Source organism: Oryctolagus cuniculus, chromosome 2 (genome assembly GCF_964237555.1).
Source record: "Oryctolagus cuniculus chromosome 2, mOryCun1.1, whole genome shotgun sequence".
Taxonomy (NCBI): domain Eukaryota; kingdom Metazoa; phylum Chordata; class Mammalia; order Lagomorpha; family Leporidae; genus Oryctolagus; species Oryctolagus cuniculus.
Window position 1 is genome coordinate 4,095,069 of NC_091433.1, and position 26,532 is coordinate 4,121,600.

General features: G+C 57.4%; 1 protein-coding gene across 1 annotated transcript in view; it reads right to left on the bottom strand.

Annotated features, from left to right (window-relative positions):
* The window catches only part of STK32B (serine/threonine kinase 32B), a 250,413-nt gene that overhangs the window by 19,681 nt on the left and 204,200 nt on the right, over positions 1 to 26,532 (bottom strand). Inside the window, exons 5-8 of the mRNA XM_051829718.2 lie at positions 20,423 to 20,460; positions 13,629 to 13,718; positions 1,904 to 2,007; positions 235 to 351 (exon numbers count right to left, since the gene is read on the bottom strand). Coding sequence (XP_051685678.2) covers positions 235 to 351; positions 1,904 to 2,007; positions 13,629 to 13,718; positions 20,423 to 20,460 — 349 coding nt within the window. The remainder of the gene's footprint in view (positions 1 to 234; positions 352 to 1,903; positions 2,008 to 13,628; positions 13,719 to 20,422; positions 20,461 to 26,532) is intronic.

The window sequence follows — 26,532 nt, forward strand, 5'->3', positions numbered from 1 at the left end:
TCTGTGCGTTTCATGTTTGCATTTGGAAGGGGCCTGCGGCAGGGTGGACAGGCCGGGGGCCTGCTGGGACAGCCCCCTCCCCGTTCTCTGTGAGCTGCATCCCCCCACCCCCACCTCCAGGGAGGGCCCACAGCCCGCAGGGGAGCCTGGCTGACGTCTCCACCCACCCTGCCTGCAGCTGCAGGTGTCCCATCTCCACCACTGAGTGCCCCAGCGGCTGGGGGCTGCCCTCACCTTCTTTAGCAGGGCCACCATCCCCTTGCACCACGTGGACGAGTAGTGGACGCGTTCCACCTTGAACATGTGCAGAATCTCGTCGATGGGCGTGGCCGAGTGGATCTCAAAGGGCCGCTGCAGTGGGAGCATGGGCGGGGTCAGAGGGAGGGGGCACGGGGCCAGCACTGCCCGCGCCACGTAGAGCTGGTGACTATGACCTCAGGCTCCTCTTCCCTTCCCCAGAGCAGGTGTCCGGAACCCAGGTGACAGACAGGCACCAGGCACAGGGACCCTTTGGGCAGGTGTTGCTGCTGTGGCCACAGCAGGTGAGGTGACGCTCAGGTCACACAGCCCCTGAGTGTGGCAACCGTGCTCGCTCTGCGACATCGACTTTCACTGTCTACTGGGCCCCCAGGGACACCTCCAGTCACAGATGCACCTGTCGGAGGGCCTCAGCCGCCATCTTCCCTGTCCTGGCTGAGCCGGCGCCAGGAGCAGGCAGGGCTGACATGACCAATGTCGGGTCTGGCTGGCGAGGGGTGGGAGGCGCCGGGACCCTGTCACCTGCCTCCTCCATCCACAGCGAGGATGGCTGGGCTTCCTGACGGATTTCTCAGCATTGCTGCTGGAGGTCCCAGCTCCTCAGCGCTTCTCGAAGCTCAGGAAGGTGGACCGTGAGCCTGTGGCAGGCGTGCGGCAGGCGTCACAGCCTCCGGAGCACCCCCTGCCCCTCACCCTGGAGCAATGCTCCTGGGGAGCCCCCCGCCCTTTGCTTAGCACCAGTGCAGAGAGCCTGAGCCCACCCACCCCACCTGCTGCACACTCAGCCGCTCTTAGCGCTGCACTCTGGCCTCTAGGGGGAGCCCCAGAACCCTTCAGCTTTTCTGTCTACCCAGCCCTGGGCAGGCAAAGAGGAAAAGACCACACAGCAGTGTAGGGTGGGTTTTCAGGGCCTGGGCCTGTCCAGGTGGAGGGCCCCACCCCGCACACGGCCCCACATTTGGGGTCTCCTGTGGTCCTCTGCCGTACTCCATGGCAGCCACTCAGCTGGGACGCTCTGTCCCCAGGTGACTTCTGGTCGTCCTAACAAGGTGGGGAGCTTCCTGCCTGGGCTCAGGGAGAAGCTGGGTGCAGGCCCCGCCCAGTCCTCCAGGGTTCCCTCAGGACAAAGCCTGCAAGGTCGTTATCATCCCTGTAGTGAGAACAGGGACGCCAGGGTCCCGAGAGGGAGGGGGCCTCAGCTTCTGAGGATACTGATGCCAGGAAAACACCCGCCGAGGTCAGCGTCCGCACAGCCTCTTCTGCGAGTTACTGGCCACCAGGGCTCCAGCAGCCACTTCCAGCTGCCGACTGTCAACGAAAGAAGCAGGAAGCTCCCAAACACACCATGGTTAGAGGTCACTGAGCTCTGTATCTGGCGAGAATACAGGAGGAGGCGTGGCCAAGCCGGGACTCAGGCGCAGGTGTGCTGCCAGGAGTGTCCTCAGAGGGCAGCGCTGGCGACCACCTCTGCACATCCACCAGGAGAGGGAGGGGGTTGGGCTTTCTGATGCTTGGGGCCCTCGGGGGCAGCCACAGGCCATTGGCACTGAAACCCCTGGTCCCAGCCACCAGCCTTGCCGACTCCTCCGGCCTGGCACTGCTTGAGCCATGACTCCGTGGCCCCCCACATCCCCCCACGCCTTACCCAGCCCCGCAGCAGCTCGTAGGCTGTGACGCCCAGGGACCACCAGTCGACCGGGTATGAGTACCCAGGGCCTCCATCCACGTACACCTGGAACACCTCCGGGGCTGCCAGAGACAGGACAAAGAACATCAGTGGTGGCACAGTCCACGCTCACCACCCAGCTCTTAGGGACCGCAGAGCCCATGCCACGGGTGCCACCATGCCACGAGGTCCTGCCCCCAGCAGGCACCGCAGGACACAGCCCTGTGACACTGGGGCAGGGCCCTAAGTGCGCAGTGCAGGGGGTGTCTCCTCCATGGGATCGGGACAGGAGCCCGGTGGGGCTGGGTGTGATGGAGCAGGAGTCACGGCTGGCGGGTGGGGACCAGGAGGGAGCCGAGCCGCAGCCGATGAGAACCGGGGTGTCAGTCCCTCTGCTTCCGGTACCACGTCAGGGCCAGGCATCCAACAACCAGGGTGCATGGAGCTTCCTGTGCCTGAGCCCATCGCAGGGAGGGTTTCACGCCACACGGGCGGGACCTAATCTGACGTACCCAGCGCAGACAAATCTACAGAGGCAGGAGACAGACGGGAGGGAGGGGGGCGGGGAGCGGTGGCTGCTTCAGGGACGCGGGGTTCCTTTAGCGGCAAAACAACCGTGATTTGGAACTAGAGGGAGGTGGGGAACTGCACACGTTGCAAACGCGCTGAACGCCACTGGACAGGCTGGCTCTCTGTCATGTGAATTTCAATTCATTGAGAGAAAAAGCAGCCAAGGGCAGAGACCCGTGGGTGGCGTACTGCCCCTCTCCAAGGGGATGGGCGGGGCCTCAGGCCGGCTCCCTGGGCTAGGAGGGCACTGGTTTCCAAAAACATTTTGTGAAATGTTGGTTACTTTTAGCAGATTGCCTTACAGGACTAAACACCATTTTACAGCTGTCAGAGCAGCCCCAATCTGTCCCAGGAAGCCCCGACACCTTGGGCGGAACACCATCTCCCACGGATTCCAGGACGGGGCAGGGGGCAGGAGGCGGGCAGGGAGCGTGGGCGGAGCCGCTCGCCCAGGGGCTGCTGGGCTGGCAGCTCACCGCGGTCTCACTCACCGGTGGCCAGACCGCAGCTGCTCCCGCTGCACCCTCGGATCCTGCCTGCCCCTTCAGAGCACCCGCCGGGGACAGAGGAGGTTCAGAGAGGGCCAGTGGCTGCAGAGCCACACGGCAGGAGGCACACAGCTTCTGAGATGTGCCTTTCCCGCCGGTGGAATCCCTGTCGGTACTGACGTCCCTTTTGGCACAAAAGCACACTCTGTGGCACGCTGGGGCACGGGGCCATCAGGAGTGTGAGCGACTGTCCCCTCAGGCTGCTCGTCCCACGCATGGCAAGCTGGGAAGCCGAGGGGCTGTGGCATGGCTGGGGCAGAGGTTAGCAAGTTACTATTTCCATTTCATACGATGCCAGCGGGGATGACGGTGTACTCGTCGGCTTGTCCTGAGGATTAAGACAATAGTGCCACAGACTTGGCAGGATGCTGGCCCTGCTGAGTGTGCCACACACAGCAGGCGTGGACGGGAGCCTGGTTGTCCCTCCCACCGCCTCCTCGTCCCCCGTCCTACTCAGTCCCCGCCACGTCCACCTAAATCCAGAAACGTGCGGGCCACTGAACTCTTCTGCCTCAGCCGCACGGACTCAGAGGCCAAGGCCTGCGGGTTTATATTTTCAGCATCGCTCCCTTTTCTCTTCCCTCTCCGCCCAGCACTCTATGCTGGTTCTCCCCGCAGGAGCTGGGCACTGAGCCCGCAGCTGAGCTGGGACCTGTAAGGCCCTGAGGTCCTCATTTCCTGTCCCACAGTCCCAGTGCTTGCCCCTCCCTCCTGTGACCTGGGCGTTCCCAAAGAGGCCACCTCCTGCCCCCGCACATCCCCAGGCCTGGATGGGGCCACAAGGCTCCCTCGGCACCAGATGCACCCGTGACAGCAGTGATGGCTGTGGGGGCCGAGGCACTTCCCACATATCCCTGTCGTACCCAGGCACCCTGGGCGTCGCATTCCTGATGTCACTGGGCTATGCGACTGCTTTGTGGGCCCAGAGTCATGCTCTCCCGGGTTAGAGCTGGGACAGGCACGAGCCACGCACCTGACAGCACCCCCGCGTCCGGGTGGAAGAGCAGCGGCAGCCCTGAGCTACAGAGCTGTACTAGGGATTCTACGCACGCCGGCCCTTCCATCCTCCCTGCCGCCGGTGACAGAAGGGCTGCGAGGACCTCCACGTTTCAGCGAGGACACTCGAGTGTGATGGCTGTGAGGGGCCGGATGCTGGCTGCAGATGGAGCCGAGGTCGCACCTGTGTTTGCAAAGGGGCTCCATGCGGCTGTCGTTAAGGATGGCAAGAGAAAATCATCTTGGATTCAGGACAGGTCCTAGACCCCAGTACCGATGTCTTCACCAGAGAAAGCCCAGGGATCCGGGGTGCGGGCAGAGGCTAGGGCACCCGCAGCTGCCAGGAGCTGGCCAAGGCAGCGAGGACCCCACCCAGCGGAATTCCTAGGAGCGCCATCCTGCTGATAGTGGGTCAGGGCTGCTGGGGGAGATGCGTTTCCTCTGTCTGAAGGGGCCTGGTTTCGGTCACTTGTTCCTCAGCCGCCAGAAACGAATCCAAGGTAAGGGACTCGTAAGGGGCACCCAGCTGGTGTGGCAGAGCTGGCACGGGCGTCTCTCAGTTTTAGGGTGTCGGAGCCTGCCCCCCCACACTGGACACTGGCCAGGAGGGATCCTGCTGCCCGGGGCTCTGCAATCCAATGTGCCCTCCTCCCCTCCCCTCCCCTCCCAGGGGCAATTTTCCAGCCCCAGTGAAATTACCCCGATCTGTTATTGAATGAACAACAAAAGGCTACCTAAGTGAGAGCTCAGTTCATTCAGGCACCAGCGCACCTGTTCCCCAAATGACCCAGGAGCTCTGTCGGAAGTCTTTGCATTACAGGTGCCGAGAAGCCATGGGGAAGCAGAGATAAGCAGCAGGCCCTGCCTGTCTCTGGACCCTTGAGGGTAATTTATAGCTCTTTGGCACTTAGCAAGCCAGATGCACTTGGTATCACACGCTTACATATTAACTGGAGATAACGCGAAGCCCTTGCCTCAGTCTGATAATTCCTCTCTTTTGGGGGACGCCAATAGCATTCATAGCAAAGAAAACTGGTTTCATTAAGTGTAGAAGAAACTGCTCAACCATTGGCCATCAAACTTCTGCCACGGAGAGGCAGGAGGGGAAGCGTGATTGGCTGATGAGTAGATCGGGGCAAGAAGAAACAATGAGCCAGTACTGGAAAACGCGTTTACGTTAAATGCATCGGATGCAACTAGGACATTCAAGAGAAGAGGCCTGTGGAAGTTCTCATGGAGCACGATGCCCTCACGGGGAGAGAGAGACAGAACCGGTGCATTCTGCAGTACGCCAGTGAGCGAACCTGGGGATGAGCGCCTATGACCAAGCCTCTGTGCTGATGGAAAAGGGAGTTCAGGGGTGGCCGCTGTGGCGCTATGGGTCAGGCCTCCACCTGCAGCATCAGCAACCCATATGTTCGAGTCCCGGCTGCTCCTCTTCCCATCCAGCTCCCTGCTAATGCGCCCGGGGAAGCAGCGGGAGACGGCGCAGCTCAGGACCCCTGCACCCACGTGGGAGACCCGGAAGAAGCTCCCGGCTCCCGGCTTCAGCTTGATCCAGCCCTGGCCATTGTGGCCATTTGTGGAGGCAACAAATAAATGGAAATTCTCTCTCTCTGTTTCTCCCTCTCTCTCGCTCTCTGAAACTCTGCCTTTCAAATAAGTGAATGAATCTATTAAGAAAAAGTGAGTTTGTACTCACAGGTTGAGTAGCTTTTGTCCAAAATGCTTGGACAAGTACTGAAGTATTTTGGATTTTTCCATTCTTTGGAATATTTCCAGGCCCATAATGAGGTATCTTGTTAATAAGGTATCTTGTTGACAAGATGACCTGAGTCTAATCATGAAAGTAATTTATGTTTCATATATGCCCAATGCACACAGCCTGAAGGTATTTTTTTAAAGATTTATTTATTTATTTGAAAGGCAGAGTTACAGAAAGGCAGAGGGAGAGAAAGACAGACAAACAGACAGACACACACACACACGCACACACAGAGTGAGAGAGGTCTTCCATCCACTGGTTCACTCCCCAAATGGCCACCATGGCCAGAGCTGAGATGATCCAAAACCAGGAGCCAGGAGCTTCTTCCAGGTCTCCCACACGGGTGCAGGGGCCCAAGCACTTGGGCCATCTTCCACTGCTTTCCCAGGCCATAGCAGAGAGCTGGATCAGAAGTGGAGCAGCCAGGACTCGAACCGGCGCCCGTATGGGATGCCAGCACTGCAGGTGGCGGCTTTACCTGCTACACCACAGCACCAGCCCCAGGAGTATATTCTTGTAAGATTCTTGTATTATATTTATGTCAAGGTAGATCCTAACTAGTTGATTACAAATATCATAAATCTAGGGCAATCTGTAAACTTGATTTTTCAAGAGAGGTGCGTACACTCAGCTCACAGAGAACTCAGAGTGGAATTGTAACTAAAGATCAACTAATCAAAATGAGGCAGAAAAGGGGAGAGAGATCCAGTGAAATAAATATAAAAAAGAAGATGAAGGATCGAATCCTATCAACAGCTACATTAAATGTAAATGGTCTAAATATCAAAGTACAGACTGTTGTCCTAGATGAACAAAGACTGGAAAAGAAACGTGCTTTAAGTATAAAGACACAGAAACAGAATAAAAGGTAAGGATGGCAAATCCGCTAGCAGGGGCCTCAGACGGCCTCACAGAGCAAGTGGCCGGCATCTCTCGGCTCGGTCTCATCACGGTCACCTCCCACCAGCCCTGTGGGCGTGCCTAGGTCATGAAGGGCGGGAAAATCCTCCAATAGGGATGTTGTTCTGCCTTGCTCCTTGTGGAACATCTGCCAACACATCCCTGATGCTCCAGGCAGACAGCAGCCAGAGGAAGGCTGCGGTGTTGGTCGTGACGTCAGACAAGGCAGACTGAAGCAGAGAACGAGGACAGGATGTAACCGTAAATGGGAGAGTTTACCGCTCCTACGTGTAAACGCACCTTACAGCACAGAATCACAACAAGAGACAAGCCTGAAGCTCAAGGGCCGGCACTGTGGCGTAGTGGGTAAAGCTACTGCCTGTGACGCGAGCATCCCTTACGGGCACCGGTTCGAGTCCCGGCTGCTCCACTTCTGATCCAGCTCTCTGCTAACGGCCTGGGAAAAGCAACAGAAGATGGCCCAAGTGTTCAGGCCCCTGCACTGGCGTGGGAGACCTGGATGAAGCTCTTGGCTCCTGGCTTTGACCTCGCTCAGCTCTGGCTGTTGCAGTCATCTGGGGAGCGAATCAGCAGATGAAAGAGCTCTCTCTCTCTCTCAGCTCTCACTTACAAATAAATAAATAAAAATTTAAAAACAGTAGTGCAAGGAAAAATAGACAAATCCAGCATTACAACTGGGCATTTCCCCACTCAGTAATGGCTGGAAGAAGTAGGAAGGACATCAGTGAGGACTTATAAAGGACCAAGGAATAGGAACACACATCGTAGCCTAACATGACCAGACAAGAACACACACACGCTTTGCCAGTGTGCCCAGGACACTCACCAAGACCGGTCACAGGCCACAGAGGAAAACTTCACCATTGAAAAAAGGAGAAGTAATAGAAGGTTTTTTTTTTTTTTTTTTCTGATCACCTCAGAAAGATACATGGAGAACCTCTACATATTGTTGGAAGTGTTTGTAACTAAATGGAAACGATAACATAATAGACAAAAAATGCGTGGGAACAGCTGAAGCTGGACTGGGAGCTCACAGCATGGAAGGGCTGCACCGGAAAAGAGGACAGGCCTCCAGCTGGTCATCTAAACCTCCGTGTAAGAACGAATTAGACCCCGGATAAGCAGAAAGGAGTCAACGTGATGGACGATAGAGGGACAACAGAGAAAAGGAAGAAAGCGAAAAATTGGTTATTTCCAAAGATCCATGTATTTGATAAGCCTCTGGCTAGGATGACCAAGGACATCAGTGAGACAGTGCAAGGTGCCGGTTCCGGAACAAGAGGGCAGACAGGGCTGCAGAAGCTGCACCCCTCCAAGGCAGGGGTATCAAAGCAGCTGTGTGCCCAAGTATTTGAAAATTCCCGGAGCGACACGAACCGCAAACCTTGCTTCAGATGCATTTATTTCGAGAAAGTGCACTCCTAGCTCAACCGGTTCCTGCAAAGAAGACTCCAGACCCAAGTAGCTGTGCCGGGCGATTCTGACAAATATGTGCAGCAATGATACCAAAGCCACACACGTTTTCCCAGAAGAGACGGGGAGGGAACACTCCTCAACGTGTTATGTTGGCGAATTTACTCGGACGCCCAGACAACGCAGAGTCGCTTCGAGAAAGAACGAGACCACAGGCCGATATTCCTCACGAGCCTTCTGACAAAGCGATCCCGGCACCCCTCAGGGACCATGACTAAGCGGGGCTCGGGCTGACGCAGCAGAAATGGATCTGTTTCCACGAGGACAGAAGCGCAGCCGTGCGGTGATGTCGGCAGGGTCAGCAAAGCTGTTTGACAGAGCTCCACGCGCGCTCGTGGTTAAACAGAACTCAGCAAGGCGGGAACGGAAGGGAAACCCCCCCCCCCCCGGCTGGCGGAGGACAAATAGAAAACCTCACAGTGGACGGATGACACACTGAATAGCAAAACACTGAATTTCCAACTAAGATCAGCATCAAGACAGCTTACCACGTGTTCCAGTTAGGGCTCTAAGATTATAAAACAAGGACATGCCCAGTGGAAGGAACAAAACTGTCTACTCAAAACAGTTACCTTTTCAGAAATTACTAAGATTTTGCTGAAAATGTTATTAGAATTCATAACTGAGCTTACTAACGTTGCAGAACACCAAGTTAAAACAGAAAAATCAATTCTATTTCTCTAAGTCAGCAACGACTGATTCCTAACAATGACTTTTAAAGCAGCCCTTGGAATAGCACCAGAAATCCCTTAAATATTTAAGTGCAAGTTAGTGGGAAAAGTTAGTGGAAAAACTCAGTTAGGGGGCCGGTGCTGTGGTGCAGTGGGTTAAAGCCCTGGTCTGAGGCGCTGGCATCCCATATGGGTGCCGGTTTGAGTCCCGGCTGCTCCACTTCTGATCCAGCTCCTGCTGTGGCCTGGGAAAGCAGTAGAAGATGGCCCAAGTGCTGGGGCCCCTGCACCCGCATGGGAGACCAGGAAGAAGCTCCTGGCTTCTGATTGGCCCACTCTGGCTGTTGCAGTCATCTGGGGAGTGAACCAGTGGATGGAAGACCTCTCTCTCTCTCTCTGTAACTGTCTTTCAAAAAAAAAAAAATCTTATTAAAAAAAACTCAATCCATATACCATGTTTCCATAATATAGATTTCCATGTACTTTTTGAGGGCCCTACATATGCATGGATTTCAACGTTTTTGCACCAGAATAAACTCATCTTTTAATTTCACTTCCCAGGAATGATCGTGGGCATCCTCATGTACGTGTAACAGAATAGGTGCCAACAACGGGTGCTGAAACCAGGAAGGGGGGAGGAAGACCCTGAGACGTGTTGAGTGTGTGGAAAGGTAGCCGTGTTGCTAAGCCGCTGCTCTTTCAACTCCTGTAAACCCTCAAGGCAACGCTAACAAAATCCCAGTGGGCTTTTTCTTTGGTGGAAATCAACAAATTAAATCTAAAATGTCCAAGGAAAGGCAGGGGACTTAGCAGAGTCAAATTACTCTGGAGTAGAAGAGAGTTGACGGCCTCTCATTACCTGGTTTCAAGCAGTATTCTAAAGCTACAGGGAAAAAATGCGAGATTGGCCAAAGCACAAACAAAGAGACGGATGGGAGAGGAGAGAATCCAGAAATGGATCCACACGTTTGTGGTCCGTTGCATTTTGCCCAAGCTGCCGAGTTTCAGTAGCGAAAGATGGACCTGAGGACAAAAGAGGCCCGGTGCAAATAAAAGCAGCTTGATCCACGCCTCAAACCAGGAGCCAAAGTGAGCTCCGGGGGACCCAAAGCCCCCGATGTAAAACCTTCCCAGGAACGCGAGCCAGGAAGCCCCTGCCACCTCGTATTAGGACAGTGTATCTGTTAGCACGACTGATGGGGCAAATGATTCGGACAGAGACTTCGCACAGAAGACGTGGAAGGCAGGGAGGCGATGACAAGACGCTCACAGTTACCCACTCCTGAGCTGCAAACAAGGCCATGACCTGCCCGATAGGAAGACCCCCAGCCGCAGGACAACAGCGAGCGCTGGCGAGGAGCCCCCGGGCCAGGGCCGTGTGCTGGGGGAATGCAGGATGCGCCCGTCTTCCTGGGGTCAGCGCTGTGGCGCAGCGGGTTAAGCCGCAGCCTGTGGAGGACACCCCGGGAGTCCATCTCCCCTTCCTGTGCCAGGGCCTGCTCCCCGGCCATGCCCCGGCCGTGACCTGTGTCCAACGCGTCCACCACGCCATCTGCTCCACTGAGCTTGTGAGAGTGGGAGCCCATGATGCATCCCCGCACCCCAGGCCGGACTCGGAGCCCGGCACCTGCCGGACACGCGGTCCCCATCTGCCGAGCGAACAGCAGCTCTTTGTCCACAGCCCCAGAAGCCCTGGGCTGTGGCTGCGGCGAGTCTGACTTTGTTTCCCCGCCGAGTACGCGCTCCCTCTGCTCGTGGAATGAGGGAAGATTCAGCGCGTGTCCAACCTCTCTTCTGGCTCACCCTCGTGAGACACCTTCGGAGCCGCCTCACCCGTCTGTTCTCTGAATCCCGGCAGAGAACATTCTGGTAACTGGTTCCTGGGCCTCTGAACGGAAATCAACAAAGCTGCCCTCCGGCCTCAGGCGCCTGCACCCCTGGGGAGCGTGGGACTCAGCTCTGCTGTAAGAGCTCTCCCCTGGCCGTCCCCACTCCCAAGGCCTCCCCCGGCCTGGCGCAGTTACCCCACAGCCTGTGAGAGCGCCCCCATTCGGAACGTCGGCTGTGCCCCCCGCAGGCCGGCAGAAACCTCTCCTGTGCCGCCAGTCATTCAGGATGGCACAATGATCTTATCGCTGAGAAACGCGGCTTTCAGATGGGGGCCCCAGGGTCAAAAAGGCACCGTGGGTGGCTCAGTGGGCGAGGCGTGGACTTCGGGTCCAGCCGGGCCTGGCCGCAACTTGTGGCTCCCTCACACACCAGCTGTGTGTGCCCGGAGAGCAGCTGCCTGTGTGGAGGTCCCCCCAGCACCTCACAGTAGGCTCGCCACTGCCAGCACCCCGCCAGCCCCCTCCAGAGGGGCCGTAACCGTCACCCACGCTGCCGCCCAGCCCAGAAACGTGGGCCGCAGCCTGGGCAGCTCCTTCAGCCCCACTCTCCGTCCGGCTGCCCCCTGGGACTGCCCCGCTGCTCTCTCCTGAGGGCTCAGGCCGTGAGGACGCTCGGTCAGATCTGCCCCAGCTCAGAGTCGTCCAGGAAGCAGATTCCAAAGGCATCCAACCAGGGCTTAACTGATGGGAGCCAACATTCCGTGTCCCGGGGGACGAGCTTCGGGTGAGCAGATTCACTCACATGCATGTTTTCTAGAGTTTTCTAAGATGGCATCCCTGCCATGGGCACTTCAGAGCTTGGTGTTTGAGTCACAAGGTCCTGGGCCTTTCTCCCAGGCCACCCAACCTCCCTGTGTCCACGGTTCTCATCGCTACGTTGGGAAGAAACAACTGTGTCTACTCCTTGTCGGTGGGCAGTAAATGAAACACTTAGCCCAGTGCTGATGTGCAGAGAATACTTGAAAGCAAGCTGCCTATTATTGTAACCACTATTCATGACCAAACTTCACTTGTTTAATTTACTTAAGAAGTTAAAGATTGGGGGCTGGTGCTGTGGTGTAGTAGGCTAAGCTTCCACCTGCCATGCCAGCATCCCATATGGGTGTCAGTTCAAGTCCCAGCTACTCCACTTCTGATCCAGCTCTCTGCTATGGCCCGGGAAGCAGTAGAAGATGGCCCAAGTGCTTGGGCTCCAGCACCCTCGTAAGAGACCTGGAAGAAGCTCCTGGCTCCTGGCTTCTGATCAGCACAGCTCTCGCCACTGCATCCAACTGGGGAGTGAACCAGCGGATGGAAGACCTCTCTCTCTGTCTCTCTTTCCCTCTCTCTGTGTAACTGTGCCTTTCAGATAAATAATATAAATGTTTAAAAGGAATGGGTGAGGGTAACAGAGCCAGGAAATCCCAGAGAGCAAAGCTGCCTTCGTTTCTGACACTTTACAAAGACGACGGAAGACCCAGGTCTCTTACATTCGGAAAGCTGATCTGAGCCATGCCATCTCCTAAGAGTTCAGAAAATGAGTCCTGCATAAAAATGAGCCACAGAACGGTGTCAAAGTCAAATTCCATAGAAAGTTAACGTACAAAAAGGGAGATTAAAGAGCAGAGTAAGACTCTTGCCAGGAAGGCACAGCCGAAGGCTAAGCCAGCAGAACAGGTCAACACTGCGCCTCTCTCCCACCAGGGGGAGTGGCTTGCTGAACCAGGCCTTTCACCGGCCACACCCATGCCGTGTGTGGTCCCCCTCCCCCACGGCTGGCCACGTGACTTGCTTTGGCCTACCAGACATCAGAAAACCTGATGCAAGCAGAGTCGTGATGCCGACGCACAGACCACGGGGTGCCAGTCCCATTTTCCCAGGCGCCCCGGCCAAGCCCTGCCCCGGCTGCCCCACCAGCTGAAACCAGTGAGATAGTGGAGTTGTGGAAGGTGACACCTTGCTATGGCTCTGAGCTGCTCCGTCTTGACGTGGGTTCTTACAGCACGGCCGATAACTCAGACATTCAGAGCAACTGAGGAAAACAGCATTGGCTGTCAGCATCACAATACGATAATTAATGAGAAAATTGGACAAGACACGGAAGAACAACACGAATCAGACAGAAAGCCCTCAACAAATGAGGCAGAGAACTCAGGGGTGAAAAAGGTTGAGAGGAAGTGACGAGCCTAGAGACCGACAAAGAGGATCCAACACCTACATAACAGACACCCAAACGGAGAGGAAATAGAACGTGTCCAAAAATGACACTTTCGTGAGAAAGTCCCCAAACAGAACCAGGTTGCAAGGGCACCATGAGCCTTGGCGGTGAGGCCAGAGTGGCCAGTGCCAGTGGGGTTCGGGCACACCACAAGGCTTCCTGGGTCCCCTCGGCAGGCAGAAGAAATCCCCTTCCCCAGTGTAACCTACTGCAGACAGAAAGACGTGGAATTGGAAATGCAAGTGGCTGGTGAAACACTGCACAGTGACCCATAATAACACACACGCGTTACAAGTAAGTAAAGGAGGAACGAGAAACCTTAAAGAGTGAAAAACTAAGGTGTCAGTGTTTTTCTCCTCCACTGGCCCAAGCCCAAGCCAAGGCCCTCTGGCCGCCTGGGACGTCTGCAGAGGACCCCGGATGGGAGGTTCTGCCGGGGGTGCCGAGAGCTTGGGCAAGGCGCCAGCTGGGAGGGGGCACAGCGCATGCTGGGACTGGGTGCAGCCTGGTGGGACAGGGTACGTGTGTGCATGCATTTGTGTGCACGCATGTGTGTGCACACACGTGTGCATGTGTGTGTGTGTGTCTGGGGGGGTGGCTGATGGATCTGGGAACAACACCGAGGCCCCCAGCACCGGGCTGATGGCATCACAAGGCGGAACTCACACACTCACCCATGTAGGGCTTGGTGCCGGCCATGGAGGAAGCCTTCTCCGCCCCTTTGACGACCGTGGCGATGTTGAAGTCGGTGATGTGAACGTGACCTGCGCACACAGACAGGAACCGGGTTAGCGAGGGCTCCTGCAGCAGCGGGGCCATCTCCCCGTGAGGCCCGCAAGGTGCGTGCGGGCAGAGGAGACGAGACGGCCGGGGGACAAGAGCGTCTTCTCCAAGGCCGCCACGACACCTGCTCCGTGTGTCTCAGAACGCACGTGGTGCTGCACACACGTCATCTGAGACCTGGGAGCAGGAAACAACACGGTGGCATACAGAGGCTGGAGGCCACGCCCCCTCCAGCAGGAGGCCTGCGGTTGGTCTGCTGGGGCCGGGGGGGGGGGGGGTCCCAGTGTGCCTGGTGGACTCAGTGGGGAAGTGTGGGGGTTAAGGGCACCTTGCAGCCAGTGTGGAGTGATGGCGGCTGCCGGAGCCTGGGCAGGCAGCTGCACCTACCAGGCGGGCACTCCGGAGCTTGTGGAGGAAGGGGAGAGAGAGAGACAGAGAAGGAGGAAGGAGCCAGGGGCTGAGAGGGGCGGGGATGAAGAGGAGAAGGGAGGACAGGAGGGGGACAGGGAGGGAGGGAGGAGAAGCCGGGGTGCCAGCATTCACTCTCTAGGGAACGAGGCCCGGGCAGCCTTGGATGATGGACACAAATGCAGTGACGCGCTCTCTCTCTCCTTGCGTCTGTCATCCCATCCCCGGGCAAACAGCTGGCGGAATTCCCATCAAGCCTGAGAGCTGTGCCTGGGATGTGGCACTTGCACACGGAGCTGGGTGGCTTTGTCCAGGGAAGGGCTGGAGGGCAACTCCAGGAGGTGGGAAGGCAGCTCCTGGAGCAGGTGCCAAAGGAGATGGCTGCCTACGGGAGAGGCGTGCCCACTGACTGCCCGTGGTGGGCAGAGAAGGCACTGGCGGACTCCCCTCGACACTGACATGCGAGCAAGCTGCTGGCCGGGCCCTCTGTCCAGTGTCCCCAGGAGAGGCAGCCACAGGGTACTCAGTGACGATCCGGAACACTCTCGCGGGACTTGTGGATGAAGCTGGGATGCACAGGGTCCCCCACCTCGTCATGTCCCGAGATCAAGCCCAGCCCACTCCAGCCTTCTGGCTGCCTCGGCCCTCTCCTGGCTGGAGACAGTGCCCCGTTCAGCTGGGCACGCTCCCGCTGCAGAGGCCGTGTGCAGCAGCCACAGGCTACACACACTCGCTGCCTCGGGCTGGGGCCTGAGTCTGGCTGGGACTAGCTGCAGGGCCGTGGGCAAGCAGCTTGCTCCTCCTGGGACTGCGTCCTGCTCTGCAGTAACGGCATGCCCATCGCAGAGGTCTGTTGTGGGAGCCAGGGATTTGAGGCACCGCCGACACAGAGGAGGCGGGCGAGCCGCCCCTCCCCCCCCAGCGTTTGCTCGTGCTCAGAACCATCCTCTTCACCCCCTGCCCTCATTTCCAACACCAGTGACACCCGCGTCCCTGCCGTGCACCGGGAGGTGGCCTTCGCCGTAACCCCCCTCCCCTCCCCATCCGGTTCCAGGCACAGCAGCTCACACTTCATTGCAGGAAGGTTCTGGGCCTCCCGACAGCACTTTTTAAAACAAGATTTATTATTTATTTGAAAGGCAGAGTTACAGAGAGGCACAGAGAGAGAGAGAGAGAGAGAGAGAGGTCTCCCAACTGCTGGTTCACTTCCCAGATGGCCACAATGGCCGGAACTGCATCAATCCGGAGCCAGGAGCGTCTTCCAGGTCTCCCGCGTGGGTGCAGGGGTCCAAGGACTTTGACATCTTCCACTGCTTTCCCAGGCCATCAGCAGGGAGCTGGATCAGAAGCGGAGCAGCCGGGACTTGAACCGGTGCCATATGGAATGCTGGTGTTGCAGCCAGCGGCTTAACCTGTTGCGCCACAGCGACAGCGCCCAAAGGATGCTTCTGAGTTGCCTTTCGCCCCTCTCTGCCTCCCCCACCCCATGTAATCGCCCAGTTCTGCTGGTTCCTCTTTTATTTCTCCCTGGCTTCCACAAACAATTCGCCACAAGGCTGGGACTGTGGCTGGTTGTTGCAATAGCGAGGTCGTGCCCACTGGCCGTTCTCACCGCTCTAGGGGCTGGAGTCCGACACCCGGCGCTCCATCTGCACGGTCTCTGGTGAGGGCCCCCGTGGCTGCATCACACTCGGGGCACGGCGTCCCCACGGGACTGCTCATGACAGCGAGAGGCCACGAGGCAAGCTGGGGCAGAGAGAGCTTCAGGGGCCAGGCACGCTCTTTCCCAGCCACTCGGTCTTGTGAGAAGGAACTCAGGCCACGAGCCCGCCACCAGCCCGCCACGGATCCTTGCTGTGGCTGATGTGTCACCAGCGCCTCCCTCTGAGGCCCCATCTGCTACTCACACCAGCACGTTGGCGATCACGCCTCCAGCACATGAACCCTCGCGAGATCAACCAGGTCCACACCTCAGCTCCCTCGGGTCTGAACCCACCTGACTTCTCTGTGTAGTTTTATTTATTTGATGTAAAATGACTAGTCGTCTCTCACTACAGAAACAGTAACGCATTTGACTACAAAGTATAACATTGACTGCAAGCCCCTACGGCAGTGTTATCTGTTACATACATTCGACACACACTGTCTTATATTTTTAGGGTATATAGGATTTAATATAAAGATGTTCTTAAATCTGAAAAATTCTGAATTATGAAAATATACTGCCCTCCCAAACTGCAAAGCAGCCCCATAGTATGGTTGTGTTGTATTTAGTTCAACAGTTCCAGGTGGCTTCCAACTTGGTCGGCTTGATTTATCTTGGTAGGACAGGATATGCAGCACTCAGGATTCTGGAGCGTATCCTCACATACTGGTTTTTCCACTTCCACCAGATAAATCCCCGGGAGTGGGCTTGCCGAGCCCACGGCTCTGCGCTGTGCTCCAGGAAGTCAGAGCTTGTGGGCGTGGGTTGCCTGCTTCTCTGTTGTTAGCTGTAGCCGGTGCTGACAGTGACTTCAGGCTGCTTAGATCAGGCGGGGAGAGGCGGCGTCTCCCGCTGTCAGCTCCACCCGTCTGGGCTGGACCCGCCTCCCGTGCACTGCCTCGGCTGACTCTTGTTGCCAGCGTGGCAAGGCGGAGGATCAGCTTACGGAGCCGCGGCGCCGGCCTCGGCTGACTCTTAGTTGGAGCTCTGTGTCTTCCCATTCTCTACTGAGGATATGAAATACCTTTCCCTCGCCCACTGCCTGTCTTTTGATTTGGTTTAAATGCCTTTGCCATGTACAAGTTTCCAAATGCAAACTGCATATTAGTCTCATAGTTTCTAGTATTTTCCTTACGACGTCCCAGGCTCCAGAAGCCTACTCCACTAACAGTTTAATTGCTCCCACATTTTTAATCATATTTATAATACTTCTAATTTACTGTCTCATTTAGATCTTAAAACCATCTGGAATATATTTTTGTATATGGTGTGAGACAGCATTCTGAGTTTTTTTTTTTTTTAAGATTTATTCATTTATTTATTTGAAAGGCAGAGTGAGAGAGAGAGAGGGAGAGAGAGAGAGAGATATCTTCCATCTGCTGGTTCCCTCCCCAAATGACTACAATGGCCAGAGCTGGGCCAGGCCAAAGCCAGGAGCAGGAGCTTCATCCCAGTATCCTACATGGGTGCAGGGCCCAAGCACTCAGCCGTCCTCCGCTGCTCTCCCAGGTGCATTAGCAGGGAGCTGGATAGGAAGTGGAGCAGCTGGGACTCGAACCAGTGCCCATATGGGATGCCAGCGGCTCAGGCAGCAGCTTTACCTGCTACGTCACAACACCAGCCCCAGCATTTTGATTCTTTGAAATAGAAACTTATTTATTTATCTGAGAGACAGAAAGGTGGAGAGAGAGAGAGACAGAGACAGAGAGACAGAGAGAGACAGAGAAAGAGAGAATGAGCTTCTAACCACTGGCTCACTCCCCAAATGCCGACTATGGCTAGGGCTGGCTCAGCCTGAAGTCAGTAGCCAGAAACTCAATCCAGGTCTCCCAAGTGGGCGGCAGGGCCCCGAGTCCTTGAGCCATCACCACTGTCAGTCAGGGTGTGCACTGGCCAGGACCTGGAGGCAGGAGCAGGGGCAGCATCCAACTCGGGCACTCTGATGTGGGCATCTTAACGCAGGTCTTAACCACTGTGCCAATGCCTGCCCCACATTCTGACTTATTCCTTCCAGATAGATAGCCAGCTGTCTCAACAAGGCTTATTGAAAAAAAAAAAAAAAAGAGCAGCTGTCCCCAATAATTTGTAAAGCAGTCGTTTTATGACAGGTCTTCATTCACGTGGAATCTGCTTACGGCGTCTCTGGTCCCACCGACCTACTGCTCATCGCTGAGCCAGCAGTATGGCGGGTTCACAACAGCAGGTGCGCAGGCTCTTGTAAATCCGACAGAGGTGGCGCCCCTCACTGCTCTTTCTTCTCAGTGTATTCCTAGTGACTCCCAGACATTCGCCCTTCTGAATGAATCTGAGATGAATTCTGTCCAGTTTTGGAAAATACTCCCGTTAAAGACTTTGATAGGAATTGCCTTAACATACAGGTCCACATGAGAGATGTGGACTTTTTTTACCTGGGGTCATGCTCTTGCACTCACCTCCTGCTTTATTCCTTCTGTATTTGTGCAGAGCTATCCTGATTGGCGCTTTATACTTTCTGGGTCAATTGATTCCTACACATTACATAGTTTTGAGCAGTATTTTGAATGGGAATGTTTTCCACTTATTCTTCTACCTAACTGTTGCTGGGGCAATAGAGAAGAGCCTGCATTTTGTACGTTCAGCTCCCCTTGGGTCATGCACGCTGTCCTGGCTGCCTGGCTCCCCCAGGAAGTCCTGGGGAGGCAGAGGGGAGCAGACCAGGGCTAGGATGCAAGGGAGCTGAGAGGAGCGCCTGGAGACTCTCCCCAGGGTGCCCGGCTTGTTTTCCTTTCTCCACGCCTGTCCCCAGCCCGGGTCACAAGAGCCACATCATGCCCGTGTCGGAGGTCAGAGAGGTCAGAGGTCAGGGAGCTGCTGCTGAACCAAAGCAGCCAGAGCACAAGTGGGAGGAGAGCCAGAGCCGTGGCCGGGCTCCCCGCACCCGCAGCTGCCAGGGTGGCCCTCGGGGGCGGCCGCTGATCCTCCCCGCAGCTCAGGCCGCCCGCGACCCTCTCACGAGCACCCCCCCCCCGCTATCTTCTGGGGAGCACGGTGAACCCATGGCACGGCGGCAGCAGCAGCAAACGGAAGAGGAAACCCAATCCCATCCCACGACAAGGCCAGCCCAAGCTTCCTGCGGCTTCCAGCGGGAGGGGGGCGGAGTTCGCCCAGGTGATGGCTTTGTCCCCTTTGATTCTGCTTCCTCCTGTGCCCTGGCCATGAGGTGCGGGCGCAGGGCCTTGGAAAGCAATCCGTCCGGCCCGGGTCAGAAGCTCCTGTCCCGTGTCCCCAGCAGGGGCCAGCTCCTGGCGCCAGCTCCCTGCTGAGTCAGCAAGTGATGGCTCAAGTTGCTGGGCCTCTCGCAGCCACGTGGGAGACCTGGGCTGGCTCCCAGCTCCTGGCTTTAGCCTGGCTTAGCTCCAGCCATTGCAGGCATCCGGGGACATGAACCAGTGCTTGTGAGCTCTCTCTCTCTCTCTCTCTAACAAACCAACAAATAATCAGGAAGCCCCAGGCATCCACGCGCTTCAGGCCACCCTGTGTCAGACCGGTTAGAACCGGCACTCCTGGGGTGGACTGAGCTGCTTGGCTTCGACTTAGCAGGAACAATGTCCCCTGCCTGGTTCCGTGCCCTCCCCTCCCCCGCCCCTGCCTCAGGTGTGTTTGTGGCAACAGACAGCAGGGGGCAGTGGGGAGGCACACTCAGGTGACAGCGCCCAGCCTTGCTGGGGACGCCTGGAAGACTGCAGAGGCGCTGTAGGCAGAGCCGGGCCCCGGCCTGCAGGGGTGGGCAGAGGAGGCGACAGCCACCCTCCAGTGCCTGGCAGACTTCCCCCCTGTCCGCGCAGCCCGCTGCCCTGGAGGCCTTGAGTACCTGCAAAAGTCCAGTGAGTGTCACTCGCCAGGCCGCCACGCCGTCCACCGTGGCCAGCCAGTCGGCAGGTCTGCTGAGCGTTCTTGGGCTGTGCCCAGCGTTCTAGAACGTAGCTCAGCATCCCACCACAGCACAGGGACAGAGCACAGAGGCCGAGGCCAGGCACACGACGCCTTGCCACCCAACACGTGGGCGCGGGCCACCAGTGTCGGCCTCACCTGGACGCCATTGAGGACGCCAAAGCCCACACCTACTGTTGAAGACGCCTGGTGACCCCCATGCTCTGGCAAGAGTAAGAGAGGGCGGGCTCAGAGGGTTGGCAATGACCGAGCTCTGGCCTGCCAGGCTGGTCACCTCATGGTGTCCCCATGACCGCCCTGGAAGGTGTGTGCCACTTCCCCCATTTTGCAGAAGGCAACGCTGAGGCTCACAGAGATGAGCGGCTGCTAAAGCCACGGGTTCGTGGCCAGGACGCCCACACATCCCCACTGGGCTCTGTCTCCGTCACCGCGTGAACAGCAGGGAATTCGGAGGCGAAACCCCAAGCAAGGCCAACCCCACCTGCCATGCAGGGCCTGCACCAGGACTACCCCTTGTTCGTCCACCAGGATGGAACCAAGGTTTGCCAGTCACCTGGCCTCCAGGCCCTCCCGCTCCCGCAGTCTCCCAGGGCCTCCGCTGTCCCCGGCCCGAGTCCCTGTGCAAACCCGGGGCAGGCTTACCACGCTCGTCCAGCAGGATGTTGTCTGGCTTGATGTCCCTGCAGAAGAAAAGAAAGAGGCTGGCACAGGGACCCCGGCCTGTGAGTGCCCGCCCGGCCCGAGGCTCGCCCAGAGGCTGCTGCCCCTCCCCGGCCCCACAGTGGAACAGGGACTACGGGGGCCACCACAGCGCCGGGCCTCTCACTTCCTCCTCTGTGTGCCCACTGCAAGGAGACGACTCCAGGGCTTGTTCCCGAATATTCTTCACCCGGGGGCTCTCAGCTCCAACCTGAATGGCCGCGGGGTGGCTGGGCGCTGGCGGGCTGGTGGCCCACACTGCTCGTCCCACCCTGAGCTCATCCAGCCCCCTCCCCAGCGCCACTTGGCAGACCTGACTCGGGAGCAGAGCCTGGCCTGGGCCAGGGAAGAGAACGGCGGGTGCAGCTCCAGGGCTGGTCCCCCCATCTGAAGCTCTGCTTCAGCCTTGTCTCCCAGCTAAGAGTCCCCGACACCATTAAAGGCGTTAAAACTAAACCAAGCAGCACGTGCACACGTGTGCAAACCTGTGCGTGCATGGACACAGCTGTGTGCACAATGCACACGTGTGCGGGGGCACACATGCGACCACATACACACATGCATGTACACAGGTACACACACACACATCAGCATACAGCAGTCTGATGGGCCCTCAAAGCCCACGCAGATCCAACCACCCGCAGATGGAAAAACTGGTGACAAGGTGTGTGCACTGGCACAGAGGTGTCCCCTGTCACCGTGCCCTGGACAAGCCAGTAGCACCGTCTGTATACCCCGACAGCGCGCTGGGTACTGGAGCCATGGAGACGGGATCTGAGGTCCGTGGGAGGGCGTGCAGCGGTTTTGTGCCCACACCTGCCCTTGTATGTGCCGGAGCCTCTGTGGGTTTTGTTAGTCGTGGGAGCCCTGGAACCGGGGCCCCCGACACCGGGCAGTGATTGTGTTTATTACCTAAAGGTCACCAGCTGCCCACGCCGGGGACCACACAGCACCATCGGGGCTGGGGAGATCTGCAAATTCCGCTCCACAATCTGCACTCCAGGTGGCACGTCTTACACTGATATGGCTCAGGCAGGCAGCTGGCGAGGGCTGGCGAGCTGGGGGTACCTGCAAACCACCAGCCCCTGCCCCACGCGTAATCCTGTCCTCCTAGTTGTCAATCAAGACGCTCCCTTTCCCAGGGCGCATCTGCTTCTCCCGGGGCCCGGGGGGAAGACACCGAGAAAACACGGATACTGAGCTCCCCGTGGAAGCCTGGAGGGGCCGCGTGATTCCCAGGCCGCCTCACGCCTGTAGGGGCACCGCCCCTCACCTCGTAAAAGGGGCCAGCACTGGACGCGGCTCTCGCTCGCTCTCCCCCAGGGACACCAAGACTGCAGGAGGCCCTGGGGTGCTCTCTCCCTGCCTCCCCTCCCCCACCCGTCTCCTTGTGGGTCCACTGCCCGCTCCTGGCACTTTCTGTGTGTGGGGCCACCCGTGCTCGCATGTCTGTGTGTGCTCATTTTCTGACCTTTGGAATAAAATCCACTTTATTTGCGTCAGCACTGGGAATGCTGCCCTTTGTGCCTGGCAGGAGCCCGGGATAAAAACAAACGGCCCCTCACCCCAGGGAGAGGCAGGGGCTTGCCTTCTGCACCTGTGCACCCCTGCACCTTGCACCTATGGAGCCCCAGTGGGTGCTGGGATGGGGGAGTGAGCGTGAGACACGCAGAGCCTCAGCCAGCGTGCGCCCCGCTGACGCGCACACTCACTGACGCCCGGTATTAGAACCCTGGATTTGGGGAACGCACGCCCTGCCCACTCGTTCATAATCCATGTCAAATCTCCGGAGGCTAATGACAGCTTTCTTTGAAATAAAGAGCACCTGCTCCTGAGTTGATCAAATATTAATTCTAGCTGAAGACGCATTGTGGCGATTTGTAATGAAGTGATTACCAGGTGTTCTCAGGGATGAAAGGGACTCTGCATCTATATATTTAAATTTTCATTTTCATCGTGCCTGCTGGAGCCCGTGCGTGCTGGCACAGGTTAAGCCAACGGGCCCCTGCCGCCAGGGCTCACAGAGCTTGTTCCCGGAGGCGCGGGCGGCACCCACGGGAAGGGTGACTCGGAGAAGGCACGAGATGCCCTGGTGGACGTGGTACTATCTCTCTCTCTCTCTTTTTTTTTTTTTTTTTTTTGACAGGCAGAGTGGACTGTGAGAGAGAGAGACAGAGAGAAAGGGCTTCCTTTTCCATTGGTTTACCTCCCAATGGCTGCTGCGGCCAGCGCACCGTGCTGATCTGAAGCCAGGAGCCAGGTGCTTCTCCTGGTCTCCCATGGGGTGCAGGGCCCAAGTACCTGGGCCATCCTCCACTGCACTCCGGGGCCATAACAGAGAGCTGCCTGGAAGAGGGGCAACTGGGACAGAATCCGGCACCCCGACCGGGACCAGAACCCGATGTGCTGGTGCTGCAGGTGGAGGATTAGCCTGTTGAGCTGCGGCGCTGGCCGTAATAGGCATTCTTAAAATAAATGACTGACTTGGGCAGGACAGTTTCATCGGCTACAACACTGTTTAACCGTGATCTAGACAGCTTTGCAGAGCATGAACCTGGCCTGGCCCCTCCCACACAAAGGCCTCCAGGGCTCTCTGGCGCCCAGCTGTGCGGCTCCCGGTGCCAGCTTCGTCCCGGGAGCAGAAAGCGGAGCGTGAGACGTGGTGTCGACTTTGAACTCTGTCAGCCACGGGCGCTGAGGACGATCACCACGCACGTGAAGAACCCACAAAAGGACCAGGCAGGCCGCATTAGAGACGCTCAGTGGCTGTTCAGATGTGCACCTGGGGCCAGGGATGTCGTGTGGCAGGTAAAGCCGCCACCTCCAGTGCCAGCATCCCATACAGACACCATTCGAGTCCTGGCTGCTCCTTTTCTGATCCAGCTCTCTGCTAGTGCATCTGGGAAAGCAGTGGAAGACGGCCCAAGTGCCTGGGCCCCTGCACCCACGTGGGAGACCTGGATGAAGCTCCTGGCTCCTGGCTTGGGTCTGGCCAAGCCCTGGCCATTGCGACCATCTGGGGAGTGAACCAGCGGATGAGATACTGTGTGTGTGTGTGTGTGTGTGTGTGTTCCTATTTGTTGTAACTTTGCCTTTCAAATAAATAAATCTTTAAAAAAAAAAAGTGCACTCAGGCTAATGAGGCAGTTCTGCCTTCATCTAACATCATCCCCTGCTGCGTCTCAGGCCGTGTCCCTCTCCCCTGACCCACCAGAATGAACAGGAACAGGAACAGGAACAGGAACCTGGTCAAGCCACGTGGGGGTTGTTTGTGCGTTAACCCTGCAGAGAACAAACACCAGTTCGAAAGCTGTGCCCCTCCAGGGGTCCTGCGTGTCGGGCTTGGTTACTAAGGCAGTTGCATCACCTGATTGTCCCCGAGTACATCTCCCGGAGATGCGCAGCTCCCAGGACTCACAAGCATGTCCCAGGAAGCGCTCCTTCAATTAAGTCCTCCGTGGACGGAGCCGGGCACGACGGGGAGGCAGGCGGGCAGCTCAGACTCCAAGAAGCCCTCACAGGCACCCCGCCCCCACCTCGCTTTGATTTCTTTCTGGTTGCTCTTAGAACCCTCAATGGCAACGGTCTGCCCTGAGCCGGCCAATCGCCCAAGGCAGGGGCTGGCTCGGTGTCAGGTGGAAAACCAGAAAACCCGTGCATGGCAAAGACGTTGCCTACAGCCCTGCACGGCCTGCACCCGTCTGGGGTGGCGGCTCAGCTCCTGAAGTCCCTCCACACGAGCAGTAGTTCAAAGCTGCCCTGTGTTACCGTGTGGCTCTCAGTTGTCCTCATCTATGAAATGGGGATGCGACAAAAAGTCCATGAAGGACCTAGCCGGTTCCGAGCATACCGGGGATGCTCAGAGAGCGGGGATTCTTCTCCCCACTCCCTGGGAGAAGGAGCGGGCACTGCCGGACCGGAAGTCAGAGGAGCTGATGCCCAAACGGTTAGGATCACCTCTCACATTTGCGCAGTTTCTCAGTCCACAGAGCCCCTTCCCAGGCGGTCACTCATTTACCCCCCAACCAGCAGCCCTTGAGAACCAGCCATTCCCTCTTCCTTTAGAGCGAGGAATCTGGGGTACACAAAAGTGGAGGGACCGCCCCATGGTCTTGGGGTACGAGTGCCGGAAGCAGGACTGGGACACAGCTCCACGACGCCCCCTTGTGTCCTGCCCGTCCCTTCTCCAGGGGCCCCGGGCCAAGCCTGCCGTGAGCACTGCCTGGAGCTGGGTCTGCGCGAGCCACTCCTTGCGCCTCCCGCTCTGTTCCCTGCCCCAGCCTGCACTTGTCAACCCCTCTACGTCCACAAGCTTCGGTGTGGGGTCACGGGCGGACGGGGTCACTGTCCGTGTCTTCTGACCTTACTCCTTCCTCCTCCCCCTCCTTTCTAGATTTACTTATTTGTAAAAGCAGAGTTAGAGAGAGAAAGAGAGAGAGAATCTTCTTCCATCTGCTGGTTCACTCCCAAATGGTTGCAAAGGCCAGGGCTGGGCCAGGCTTAGCCAGGAGCCAGGAGCTTCAACCAGGTCTCCCCCGTGGGTGCAGGAGCCCAAGCACTTGGGCCGTCCTCCACTGCTTTCCCTGCTTGTGGGCAGGAGCCACCTGGCTCACAGCAGGAGGCCCCAAGCCCCTGGCTCACATCCAGCTGACACCTGCTGCGTCCACACGGTCAGCACTGTCCACACCCGGCCGACACCTGCTGTGTCCACATGGTCACACTGTCCACACCCGGCCGAGACCTGCTGCCCGCACGTGGTCGGCACTGTTCACCCCCCTTCACTTGCACGATTGCACTGGATTCCCACAGCAGTCCTGTGTGGTGGAGACTCCATCAAACCCACTTTACAGCTCATGAATCATAGCCCAGAGGGCCTGAGCGACTTCCCCATAGTCCCCCAGTACTAGGGTTAAGTTTATGTGTCAAATTGGCAGGGCCGCAGTGCCCAGATATTTGGTCAAATGCTATCCTGGATGTTTCAGTGGGGACGCTCTGGGTGGGACAAACATTTATCAGTGGACACTGAGCACTACGGGCCGCCCTCCATGCGAGTGGGCCTCGTCCAGGTAGTTGAAGGCTTTAAGAGAACAAAACTGACCATCCGCACAGAGGGGCAGCTGTGCCAGAAGACGGCCGATGGACTTGAGCAGTGACATCAGCCCTTCCTTGCTCTGGCTTCTTCCGGAGTTGTGTGAACCAGTTCCTTCAGGGAAATCAATCTATCCATCCGTCCATCCATCCGTCCATCCATCCATCTTTCCACCACATCCAACTAGTAAGTGGAGGAGTCAGGATTAAAAACCCAGACACCTGCTTTCGGACCCCATGTCTGTAGCCATTCTAACAGTGTCCCAGAAGACAGCTGGGCCAAGTAGCTTTTAGGAACAGAATTTGTGACAAATCTAATCCATGTGCTATTTCCTGAAATCCACACCACCAGGCAGAGCCTACACAGGTACACAGTCTCATGTAGGATGGTGGGTGCGGTGCAGCCATACCCAACTGGACACTGCACACGGTGACCTCATGCAGTCCAAACCCCAGGAGGGGCGCGGGGCCCGGTACTGTGCGCACGCTAGCGGCGAGAGAAGGCTGAGGATACCACGGTCAGCTGCTCCCTCAGCAGCATCAGAGAGACTGGGGGTGCTGAGCCGGGCTCAGTAATGGGGTGTAGGGCTCCAGCTCTCTAAGCCTTAATTTCTTCATGCATCAGACGTGGACAAGTTCTTCCTGGAGAGGGCCATGCGTGCTCCAGGCGCCGGGGATGTGTGGGTGGGGCATCGGGCCGCGGGGGCTTCCATAATGAAGCACTCAGACTGACAGGCTGAAGCAGCAGGAATTTGTCTCCTAGCCCTTGAGGTTCAAGGTCGGAGACCACGGGGTCGACAGAGTTGATTTTCTTGGCTTGCAGGTCACTGCTTTCTCCCTGAGTCCGCACCTCCACTTCTTACCTGGAAACAGCCACTCTGGCTCAGAGTCTACCCCATGGCCTCATTTTCCCTCCATCATCTTCTCAAAGACTCCATCCCCAAACACCTAGTCCACGCCGAGGG